General features: G+C 30.7%; 1 protein-coding gene and 1 long non-coding RNA gene across 2 annotated transcripts in view; one reads left to right on the top strand and one right to left on the bottom strand.

Moving 5' to 3' along the window:
• Nucleotides 1–6,995: 6,995 nt before the first annotated feature.
• LOC111619614 lies at nt 6,996–7,437 on the bottom strand. Its single transcript, XR_002755797.1, has 3 exons — nt 7,333–7,437; nt 7,232–7,261; nt 6,996–7,100 (listed from the first exon to the last, which is right to left on the bottom strand). It is a non-coding gene; the product is annotated as an uncharacterized LOC111619614 (long non-coding RNA).
• Nucleotides 7,438–12,274: 4,837 nt separating this feature from the next.
• Nucleotides 12,275–13,343, top strand: part of LOC111619608 — a 5,091-nt gene continuing 4,022 nt past the window's right edge. Inside the window, exon 1 of the mRNA XM_023361375.1 lies at nt 12,275–12,396. Within this exon, the coding sequence (XP_023217143.1) occupies nt 12,333–12,396 (64 nt within the window). The 5' untranslated portion in view covers nt 12,275–12,332. The remainder of the gene's footprint in view (nt 12,397–13,343) is intronic.

The following is a 13,343-nucleotide window of genomic DNA, read 5'->3' as shown; positions in this document are numbered from 1 at the left end:
TTTTTTTTGTTCAAGAACTACCGTGAATCAACAACTAGTGACATTTGGCACTCGGCAGCCTTCTGGGAGGAGTCCATCTGGACCACAAACAGTCAGAGCGCAGCCATGTTGGCTACCTAAGGTAAATCTAACCTAAAATACTGACAACATTCATAAGCACTCATAAAAAAAATATTGAGCTTTTATAGCAATTCATTTATTTTTTATTCATACATTCATTTTCTGGAATTAATCAGACAGATATGTTTAGAATGTCAAACTGCTTTATTTTAAAAAGTTTTTCACAGCTCTTTTAACCTAATTAAAAAATTCTATACATTTTTTCAAAATTTTTTGAATAATAATAAAACTAGAGATTCTTAGTTACATCTGCATGATTAACTTTACATAACAAAGTTATTATTTCAAATTATAAAATAATTTTACAGTTAAGAAAAAAAGGTATGAACAGTTACACCTAAGATATCATTTGCAAGTTTAAAATAGAGAAATATATATAATAAACTTAGCAGCAAATAATATATTTAACAGCTGTTATTGAAATACTTATTAAATCATTGGTATCAATTTCAAATTTATCAATATCATTTTTAGTTTAAATATTTCAATTTATTTTTGTTATAAAACTACAAATTGTGTATAATAGTAAAAAAGGACTCAATTCTGTAGTTATTTCATAATCAAAGAAATAGCAATAACTTTAATTAATTACCAAACTTTTAAATAAAATAATTTATTTGAATATTAATATATATTTAAAAACTGTCTTTCATTATTAATTTGAACAATTCTTCTATGTTTGCCACACATGCAGTGAAAAAATGCACTTGCTGCATAATCATCATCTATCAAAAGACAACCTATACTGTGAACATAGGTTGTCTTTTGTTCTTATTGCAAAAGTATTTCTTGCATTACACTCATGTGCTTTCAGTGCTTTTTTCACTTTATTTTTGATGTTTGGTTATATATATAAAACTTCTATTAACCAAGAGAGAAAGATTGTAGTATTAATAATTGAGGTGGAAAAGGAACTTATTGTGAATCATGAAGTGGATCTCGTGGCCATGATAGTATACACCATTCTTAAGAACAAGGAAGCAATAAAAGCAGAAAATGTGGCTAAAAGATGTGAAAACATTGACTTTCAGATCACACATTATTGCAATGGAATAATTCCTGAACTCATGAATAATAAATGCATTAACGTCTATTGACCAAAAACAACTTTTATCTTGAATCAGTACCACTGCTTATTCTGCATCAGTCAAGGCAAGCAATAGTGAGCCTTGACCAATGTTTTGCATGTAGTCACGTGCTTCGGTACTTGCTATTGCTTGCACCTCAGAGTCTGCATAGGGGCAAGCCCCCACAGACCCCTATATAACATCAAGCACTCCACAAGTGGCCAAGTGGGATAGTCAAAGCTGGCATAGGGCTTATTCAAAATCTCAGCATCAATCCAGTGAGATGCTGCCGGAAGTGATGCAACTACTGGAATTTTATAGAGAAAACAAATGCTGACTGCCAAGAATTTCGGGAGAGAAAAACAATAAAAATGGCAAATGATGTGGACCTCCATGTTACATTAAATGATTTTTGAACTTTTTAAATTAAAACAGATTAATGAAAAATAAAAATTTCAAAAAGAGAAATAGAGATAAAGATATTTTAAATTTCCGTAGGCATTTTAAATAATTAAATCAATCCTAAGATCACACTTTAACAACTAAAAAAACTTATGTGATGTCTTAGGTAAATATACTAGTATATTAAAATATTCTATTAATGTACTAACTGAATATTAATTTATTCGGGGTTTATTCATCGACAAATAAATTAAATTCAAAATTGTCAACACAAAATAGAGCTCTTAAGAGCCTTATAGAAGCTGCCATCTTGTTTGCTAGTTTATCCAGCACCAAAAAAGACACTTACAGTTTGCTAGAAGCAAACTGGCAGCAACTGGAAGCAATCCGAGATTTTGAACAGAGGTGCTGAGATTTTGAATACGCTCATTGTAACCTGGGCTAATAATTAAATGCAAGTCTTAGTGGAGCTTGCTAAGACTGTTGTCACGTTACATGGCCATCTGTGTATGTGTGTGTGTTTGTTTGATTTATTGTGTATATAAAAATTTAAATAAATCATTTAATTATGAAAAGTTATCTATTTAAAATCGACATTTCGTTAGTTGTAAAAGTTATAAGCCTTCCAGTTTCTACATGTAAATTTTTATGGAGAAATTTTGCCATTGTTATTGTATCACGTGTTTTCAACTGACTTGTAACAAACTGCCGGGTATATGCAATTCGGTAGTTTTATTTAATAACAAAGCTAATATTTACTGATTATTAAAATTTAAAATAAAACATCAAGAGATTAAAAATATTTGTAATTTAAATATTATTAGTTTAAAAAATGACAAAACGTTGGATTAGCTCACAGATACATAGCAAATTCGCCAAAACCTACCACAAGCCACTTCAGCAATTCTATTACAGTGTTGCCAACTTAATTTCAACTTAAATTATCCGAATATTATTATTTGATCATGTAATGCATATATATAAACCCTATATTGCATAAATAAAAAATAAATAGAATATTAAAAATAATTTGGCAAACAATTTCAACAATAATCAGAAATCACCGACAGACATAAATCGAGCCACGATATAATTGTCAAGTGAGACTTTTTTTAAACTCTTATAGCAAACTCGCTGAGTTCTACCAGGCCCACATGAGTGCAGCGAGGGACGAGGTCCTACGTATCCGAACGGATTGCTCCCAGAAAAATTCCTGAGGATTTTTCGGCCCGTCCGGATTCGATCTCGGGTACTCTAGAGCGGTAAGCTGTTACGTTGACCACTCGGCCAATCTGACCTTCGATTGAGTAAGGACCAACGCCATGAATTTTGAAAAGAATGAAAATGCTTAATCAAATATAAGTATGTTTTTGTGTAACTAATTCATTCTATTTTGGTTACTTTTTACGTTTTTACATGAAATACATTACTAGATATTATTTATTAAAGTTTACTAATGATAAAATTTAAAGATTATGTTTTCTTTTATATTGTACTAGCAGATATGACCGGCGTTGCCCGAGCAAAAAGTAAAATCAACAAACATTAAAATTAAATTAATTAAAATCATATTAACAATGCCGAATAAAGGCTCTAGCGAGCCTTAGACAAAATTTAAATTGGGGCCCATTTAAATAATTTGCTTCTAAAGAAATCTTAAATAATGTCACTTAAATTTTTTATTAATAATACAGAAAAACAAACACTAACACAATAATATTTATATAATAAGAGTTTCTAGAATAATAAAAAGCTATATAATTACAGTCATTAATCAGCCTTTAAAAAATTAAAATTTGTCGTTTTCGGATTTTCATTTCAGAAAATTGATTAATAATATTTTTGCAATCTAGTCGTTCGAGAAAATCTTTTTCTATAGCAAGCATTACTAAAGACTAGTCTACTAATTTCCTGTCCTATTGAATTTCTTAAATAATTTTTAACTCGTTTTAAAACTGAGAAAAAAAATATTTCTCCTGTCACATTACTTATAGGCATAGTTAAGTAAATTCTTAACAATAGCGAGGTTGCGGCCGAAGTTTTCATCTCTAAAACGTGAACGTCAAACGTCGAGCGCTGCTTACAAGATAGCGGCGCTCTACGTTCGACGTTCACGTTTTAGAGATGAAAACTTCGGTCGCAATTTCGCTAATATTTTGGTATTGTATTAGGAAAAGACGATGCAATTTTACTTTTTATGAACTGGTACATATCTTTCGAGCTTAGCAAATTTTGTTTTCTCGCCATTAAAATAATTAGACGATGAGCTGATAATCTCTTCAACATCGATGTCATTGAAGTAAACTTTTTATTTCACTCGTATAATCCGATACATTCTTTAAACTTTCAAATTCTGTAAAAAAACCACTTTAAATATTTTTGTTAATTTCTTGATACTTTTGTATTTCGCATCAATTTCGCTACAAATAAACAGATTTTAAAATAAATACGTTCTGACTACTAGTTAAATTGATATCTTTATTTGTTTGGTTTTCTAGGTCTTTCTTGAGTATTAGCGTCAAATTTGACATCGGATATTGCCAATGCCTCATTTTCTATTTCGTTATATTTACTCCTTAAATCATGTATGTGTTGCGATAAACTTTGTAGAGAACTTATACAAGTCGTTCAACTCTGCTCCTCCAAGATTAAATCTTGAGTGTACCATTGACAGGAATCGATGTTTTTCAACAGAAACTTCATTGACTTCTGCTTTCCGAGAAAAGAATTCAATTCAAGGCATCCAAATTTTTTCACAGCCGAATATGAAATAATAAAGTCAACCAATCAAATTTCGCGAAAAATGAACCAGATATTTAAACTCAGTACCCACGAAAACTCATAAAAACATATTTATGTTTGATTGCAACTTTTTAAAATTAAATTAATAATTACAGAATCATTTCTAGATGATCTCGGCCGATCATTTTCGTTTTCGATTCGAATCTTTAGATTTAATTGTGGATCTGCAGTGAGCATTTTCTTTTTTTCGCATACATAGTTTAGATTTTAGTCTTCATTTTCATTTCGCATACATAGTTTAGATTTTAGCCTTCATTTAGATTAATTGTAAAATTTCTTTTTTACAGGATGAAGATCTTCGAGTGGATCCGCAGGATGTTCCGATGGAAGAAAGCGGTGGCACTGGAGGGAAGGAGTTCCTCAGACGCGGTACGAGTCTCTTCGACTCATACCCCGTCCGAAGAGATGTCCGAGGATGAGGAGCTCGACTGGATTTTTGACGAGCCTACTCGTTCGGTGTCGGAAGAGATCGTCGAGCAAAAGACAACAGTGGACGACCTTTCCAGGTATTTATAGTGCGGGATTTTCCCGGAAGCGGGAAAGTTTTCAGTCTATTTCACTTGGCGAAAGTCGTCAGAGTTTAACCCAGTCGGCTAGAGATGTCGTTCTGGAAGGTACAGAGTGTGACAATTTGTCTGAGTCCTTTTCTTGAAGTTTGTTGTCATTCCCTCGTTTCGTGAGTTCTGCCACTTCGTATGCGACACAGATGCAATCGTCTTCTGAAAGTCGGAAGAGGAAAGAATCGGAAGAGAGAGTCGCCGAAGTCAGGAGACTGTGGTGGTGCAGGTATCTGCGGTTTTGTTGATACGGGTGACTGCGCTCTCTTTGGCGTAGGCGGTGAACTTCGATTTTCTCCAACTCGTCCTTTTTGTATCCTGATGTGACACTACTATTTTTCATCTGGAGTTGACTTCTTTACCCGGACGTGACAACGGATTTGATTCCCGAATGTGACACGTTTCATCACTGGACGAGATAATGGATTGACCTTTATTTTTAAACAGATGTTATGAGGATGGAGCTTTAGGTTAGGTCAGGTCTTTTCATAACACTATTCGGGAAAAAGACGGCTCATTCTTTTTCTGATAAAAAGGTAATTAATTATATTGACATGTAAAAGGTAATTGTGTAGATAAAAAACGAATAGATCGACTTCTCATTATCTTTGTTTTTTGTAGAATATTTAGATTAAGAATCAAACGACCAAGACAACAATACTCTTATGTTTTAATATTAAATTAACTATAACAAGCGAATTTATTTTCCTTACATGAAACTAAACTGTTGTATGTGGGTCTATAGTATTTTTGTGTGTTCGTTGTTTTAGTATTAATCTTACCGTACTGTACAATTATTTAAAAACAAGAATTAGTCTTTATGTTATGGAGATATCTAACTAAATAGTGTTTTTTCCGTTACTTTTCAGGTGTACACAGTAAGCCTTACCGACGATGAAATGCCTAAAAGAAAGTCACAATTCTCACGAAATACGTCCGTGTCAAGGACGTATTTCGTGAGAATTGTGCCTTCCTACTGATTTCATCTCCCCTATAAACTCCTTTGACCAATCAGGATCAAATTCCGCATAGTTAATTAATCTTTGGTACTCTACAGGAAACATTGAGTACCATAAAACTTGTACCCTCACTCCCCTCTGATTTCATCCCCTATCCCCAAACTTGGAGACCGTTTGGGCAATCTTGACAAATTTTGTATAGTTACTATCTACATTCTTCCAAAAATGTACGCTACTTTAAAATTCAGACCCTAACTCCTCCTAATTTCATTCTCCACAAATTGCAAAACCCTTTGATTTGCACCAAATTTTGCATAGTTAATATCTGTCTTCCTGCGAAATAAATACGCTACCTTATAACGAGGACAGCTCAATCCTCTTCGAATTCCCGAGCAACGCTGGGCATTGGTTGCTAGAAATTTATTTTTTTAAAATCCTTTTATAAACTTTCTACAAAAACTATTACTGAACAATAAAAATTAATGCTTCTAGTCCTTTATTATTTTACTAATGTTAGAAGCATTAATCAATTAAACGAGATTTAATATTCTCAAGCTGGAATGCTAATAAAACCGAGGAAGAAAATAGCGGGAAAAAGAAGTTGAAAAATTAACAGATGCAAATAAAGTTTATTCTTTTGAATCAGTAGACTAATTCAATTTCTCTAATTTCACCCGCAAGTTCAATCAGTATAAGTCCTATTAATAAATTATAGTCACAATAGACTAACATTAACATTCTCCCTCGCGGGGGAATTTTCAAAAATCCCTTAGTGTGCATTCTCATGGCGTAACCTAACCGTGTACCAAATTTCAACTCCTAACAGTTTGGGCTCTGCGCCTATTATCATCAACCCAATTTATAGATTGAAATGTTCCACACTTTCTTCTAACGGTAAAACAATGATTATTAATAATCATTTGAAAAATCAAAAAACTCATTTGTTCTTTAAATAATTATATATTGATATTTCTATTTCAATATTCCATACTTCTATTTAAAATATTCGAATTTTTAAAAATAAAATTATCTTATAATTGTTGTAAATTATATGAAACATTAAGAAAAACAATAAAAAACATTTTATTTTTTTATTATTTTTATTTGTTAAGATAATTTTTTACGAAACAATTAGTAAATGTATCAACGACTATGTCTTCATTCATTTCCTCATCTTGTCTGTCATTATATATCTAAGAAAGCATAATAATAATAATTAGCATTATTATAAATAAATTCGTAAAAAAGCATTATAAAAACAATATGAAGTATACAAACTTCAGTAAAAAATTAAAATTTATAAACATTTTGTACTAATTCTTACCAAACGTTTTTCTCCGAAGCATTTTGCAATCTGAAATAAATTAAAATGTGTTTTACCAATGATATAACTAATAATTGATCGTGAAATTTTAGGAATCTTACATTTTGTAATAACGATTGATCTGCACAAAAGTAATACACTAGAGCTATCTTTTTGGTGGAAATTCCTGTTTCGGTTATAACGCAATCGGCTAAGTCTAAGTATAACTATAAATGCATTAAATATATATATCCTAAATTGCTAATAATTTAAATTGTTTTGATTGTTTGGAAGACAAATGTCTACTATAACACAGAAATTAAAATTCAATATTAAAGTGATTTAAAAATTCATTATATATGTATATGTTTCCATTTANTTAATTATTACAACAGAATTCTTCAGAGCCATAAGACTGAGGAGCAATATCTTTTAAAAACGTAGCAATTGTTATTATAAACAATAAAAATTTCATGTTTATTTAAAACATGTGCCGTTGTCAAATCATTAAATATGAATATTTTCTGTTCTTTATCTTGTATTCAAAAAGACTTTTGTAGTGGCTTTAAGACTTACGATTACTATGAATTAAAGTAAAATCGTAATCGAACCGGATGCAGGTGTTGCTGAAAACGGATATAGGCCTATCATTGGAGGTCATTCCTAAAAAATTAAAAATTTTTAATATATATATATATTTATGCATATTGGTTTTACTTATGATGCGGGGAATACGAACTTATCCAAATTACAAAAATCAATAAACAAAAAAAAACAGTAATACTATAATGAATTATTATAGAAAATATGTATACATAAATTTACAAAACCGACAATAAATAATAAATTTAAATACATATACCAAATATAATAAGAACTCGAGTTAATACACCTATTAAAATCCAAGATATAATTATCAAAATAATTTAATTTCAATAAACAGTAACAGTTATAATTTTTTAATAATTCATCGAAATTAATACAGTTATTAACATAGTTATTCCTTAGATTTTTTGTCCACAAAAAATATTCTTATTTAAAAACAAACACCTCCTACTCCATCGTTTCTCATCCAATTCCATTGTTCTGATAATCCAATTCAGATACTTATTTAAAAAAAAAGGAAAAGGCAATAACAAACACTCCATAAAAATTAAATATATTTGAGTACACAGAGATAAATCAAATAATTTTTTTTAATAAACATAGCAAACACCGAATCTAAAACATCATCAGATTGATAACACCATACCTCAGAAGTATAACAAATACGAATAACTGAATTAAAAATCCTCAGACAATAGCTCATATTACATGACTTATTAAGATGTGTAACTCGGCTACCAGTTTTAATATAAGCATTCCTTTTAGAAATCTGAATTTGAGAATTATATTTTCTATTTAACATGAATATTACACCTAGAAATTTATATTGCGAAACTACTTTTATTGTATCATTTCTAAACCACCATTTACACTTAGAAAATTTACCTCCATTACGAAAAACAAACAACTTTTAGATTTTAAAAAGATTCAAACTTCATTATTTTCTAGTAAATACTTATATAAAATATTAATAAATCCCTGTAAACCTCTAACGGAATCGGCAATCAAAACAATATCATCAGCATATGATGTCAATATTTTAACACTAGTACTGTTCACATCAATACCTTTATAATCTTAATTATTTAGCCATCCAATTAAAATCATTTAAATACAAACTGAACAAAACAAGACTGAAAACACTTTCTACCTGTAGCTGCGAAAAAGAACCGGGAGCAAAAAGGGCCCCGTTTGATTGCCTATATAATTCTGCAAGCAAACAAACAAATTTGAAACTCAAGACCATATTTTAAAAGTTTTCTCCACATTAAATTTCTATCTACAGTATCAAAGGCCGAAGACAAATCCACAAAAAAGCATATCCTTTACGCCTTTTTCTCATTAGCGTCTTAGTGATGAGAGTATGCAAAATAAAAAAAAACATCTATAGTAGAATATTTTTCTCGAAAACCAGCCTGATTATCAAATAAAAAATATCATTTAAATTTAACCAGGTTACTAACATAAAATACAGTATACTATAAAACAAATTTGACACAGGTTAGCAAAGAAATTTCGCTATAATTACTAGGAATCAATTTAGAGCCATACTGGACACAAAAGGGCACTATCCCAATCCTCCGGCACTCCCAGTACTCAAGATTCTATCAAAATGTTTAAATAATATCGGAAAAAACGGAATCCATCTTCCAAACTTCCGAAGGAATACCAACAACACCAAGCGTAGGACCAACTTTTACTTTACTTAAAACGTAACTCAACTAAAATTCTGTAATATCTGCATCCAAAGTTTCATTACACCAAGGTACACTCATTAAATACTGTATAAGGAAGCAAAGAACCATATAGAGAACAAAAATATGTAAACCACACTTCCAGAGAAATAGTCACTATTGATACTATTATTAATTTCTAATTTTACAGATTCCAAAACCATCTATTTTTGAGAAAAATACCAGAATTCTGTGCCATATACAAACTTTCTTCTTGGCTGAAGAAATTTTCTTAACTAAAACTACGAAATAAAACAAATGTTTTACGATGTAATTCTGATCCACCTTTCTTAAAAACACGCCAATTTTTATTCCTTATCATTAGATGACAATCTAAATCGAACTAATTATTAATATTAATGTGATATTTTGGTTTAAAATTCATATTGTAGTAATTAGCTATCTCTGACTTACGCGAGATAAAGAAACAGGCACTCTTCCTGACAGATATTTCTCAAGATCACACACAGAACACATCACCTCGCAGTTCCAGAAAATTCTATTTCTTAAAAAAATATCACTATTATTCACTTGAAGTTGCAATGGATTGTCCAAAACACAATGCAAAAGGAAAATGATCCGAAAAAACAACAACAAAAAAAAAAGTAACACAACCCTAAAACATGGAGTTATTAAACCAAAATCAATAACAGGAGATCCCAAATTAGAAACAAATGCATGTTCGCCTGCTTCATCACCTAACATTCTTCCATTTATTATTAAATTTTTCTGGAGGCAATATTGAAGTATCTTCTGACCTCTACTATTCACGATAGCATCCTTGGATACCCTACATCTCGCAAGATTAATATGAAAGGCATCACAGATGCAGTCAGACAACATTTCCTTCACCCACCCGAGCATTAAAAAAAATCCCCTAAAACAAATCAAATTAGAGTATTCATTAAAGTAAAAATGAATTAACATCTCAAAATTTCCTACCAACTTTGTTCTTGCATGTAAACGAAACAAAAAAATTCACCCACGAGAAATATTTTTAGTTTTGATTTAATATCTCTGTAAATTACTTTAAAAGTCAAAACATACTCTTGTAAACAACAACCATCCAGCATTAAATCTACCCCTAAATGCATCATCAAACCAAACTGACAAATAATTATTCTAGGTTTATCTCCAAATTTGTTACCCGCTCGTCTAGCATCTACATACCGCAACAATGGTATATTCAGCTTATTTGTAGCAAAAGATTTAACTACCTCCAAAGTGTCTATGGCCGATTCTCCAGCCCCTTTCTCTAATCCGTGTACCAATAACTCTTCGCTGATTATCAATATAATTCATCTCTCGTTCCACATTCGACAATTTCTTGCGGATATTATCAATAGAGGGAAAAAACTTCCCTTCTCCGACCCAACCGAACCTACCCTTGTCTCAATATCAACTAATTTGGCCTCAAAAATCAACGAGTGCCTCATCCACATTCTTAATCAATTCCGCGAGATATTCAAGTCGCCTTATAAACTCCTCCACTTTACTATTAAGAGCAACATGCATGCTCAATAATAACCGAACGTCAAAGCTCTGATTATGTAATAGTCCCACAACTTCCTCATCGTGGCCGGGACTACCCATTCTAGGCCTACTTGGTATTCTCTCCGGAACAGTCGGGGAAAACGTCTTCCTCTTTATTCCTTGAGACATAATAAACAGAAGAGCTTACTTACCTAAAAGCAGTAGAAAAATTTACACGTCAAGACAGCGGAACACACATTTAAAGAAATAAATAACGTCTCCTATGCGCAGAACCACATGATACCAAATGCAAATTAAAACAAAATTAAGCGCCAATCTATTCAAATGACCAACAATAAAGTCCAAAAAATCTTTCAAAAGAAACAGTAGAAAAACCAAAAAATACTTTTACGTAATTTTGAATAATAAACACACTTAACTATCACGTAATACGCATCTAAAGACTGATCTCCTTTGCAATATATGCAAATATCTCTGCAATAACTCTAAGAGCAAAAGAAAAATTAATTATCACGTCAAAACAACGTGTAGTCTCCCCATATTTATATATTTACTTTTTATTGAGATTGATTTTAATGTAATATTAATAATTGTCATTGAATCATAAAAATTCAATTGTTATCAGCGTTTCGAATTGAGATAGTATATCGAAAAATATTAGCAATTTAAACATTTTAATAACTTACATACATAAATACATACATATTAAACACATTTTAATAACTTACATACATTTCTCTAATAATTTACTTTTCGAAATTTAATCGTTTTCATATAATTTTACCATTTTATTCCGACTAGACTTCTCTCTGGCTCCCCAAAAGTTGATTTTTGGCACGTGAATCCCTTGAAATATTCTGTGGATCCCGGTTAAGAAACACTGGTATACACAAATATTAGTTACAATAAGTCTCAAATGATGGCGCTGCTGGTTATTTTTAAATCTAACAATGTAACTGTTTTTATCGACATTAATTATAAACTCATTTAATTTAAATATTTTTTGTAATTTTTTATTAATGCAATAATTTTAAAGAATTATTAATAAATTTATTTCACATTTATTTTATTCTGTGTAAATTTTTAATTTAAATTAAACGTAAATACTTTTAGTTATATTATTTTTCTTTTCAGTGTATTAGTAATAAAGCATTAATATAATGTAATATAAGAATTTTGATATTAACAATATGATAATCTATAGCTTATGCCTTTTTTCATATGATATAACCTGTATTTTGAAACATTTATATTGTGTCATATCTTGGCCTATTGATTGTTTCTTGACCATGTTGTGTGTGTTTCGTGATAGTTTTCATATGTCTGTAAGCAGAGCTCAATGCAAATATGTCTGTAAGTTCAATTAGAATCGGATTATATATGCGAAAACAGTGCGCCATTTTTTATAGCAATATTTTAAAATACAGTCGACCCCCTATAACACCTTATATATCCGTTTTATATGAATTCCGTGTTGTACGAGTCACTTAGATTTTACAAATACGTGTGCCGGGCTGTGAACGGCTCACGTATTTGTAAAATCTAAGTGATTCGTACAACATGGAATTCATATAAAACGGAATTATCAACAGTGTTATGGGGGATCGACTGTATATAATTTTGCTTAGGTTTTAATAGAATATAAAATTCGCCAAGCAATTTTTTTAAAATTAATTTCGAATAATACTTAATAATCAAATATAAATAATACAAAGTTTTGTTGAACTGTCATAATTGTGTTGTTCAAGAAATTCATGATCTTGCAATATAAAACGCTGTTTTGTTAATACATACAGTTTTTATTTTTAAAATATATAAATATTTTATTTTTGTTATTTTATCACATCAGCTGATTATATTACGCTTTCGGTCAGTTCATTATGAATACGTTTATTCTCCCAGATCTTTATGTCGTGCCCTCAAAAAAAAAATTGACTCTATTTAAGTCTCCCCTCTAGTAAAAAGCACGCGGATTCAAAACGCCAAAAGTGCATTAGTAATGACTAGAGGATTTGATCCCGGGATCTCGAAAATCGGGATCCCGGGATCCCGACCACTTTTCAGTCCCAAAATTTTCGGGATTAAGTTTTCCTAATCCCGAGATTTTCGGGATTGACATCATTTTAAAAAAAGTGCAAAATAGACTGCATGAAGCGAAACGTTCAGTGCCAGTGCTTTTAACAGAATTGCTTGCCTATCATTTTAATATAAAATACAAGAAATTTTATTCCAAGCAAGCAGCAGAAATTAACCTAGCGGGCTTGCGATGCTTGCTTGGAATAAAACTTCTTGTATTTTCA

The sequence above is a fragment of the Centruroides sculpturatus genome, unplaced genomic scaffold, assembly GCF_000671375.1.
Source record: "Centruroides sculpturatus isolate CEXI.00-Female unplaced genomic scaffold, Cexi_2.0 scaffold260, whole genome shotgun sequence".
In the NCBI taxonomy this organism is placed as follows: Eukaryota; Metazoa; Arthropoda; class Arachnida; order Scorpiones; family Buthidae; genus Centruroides; species Centruroides sculpturatus.
The sequence above is the reverse complement of the archived record's forward strand: the minus strand, read 5'-3'. Positions and strand labels throughout refer to the sequence as shown.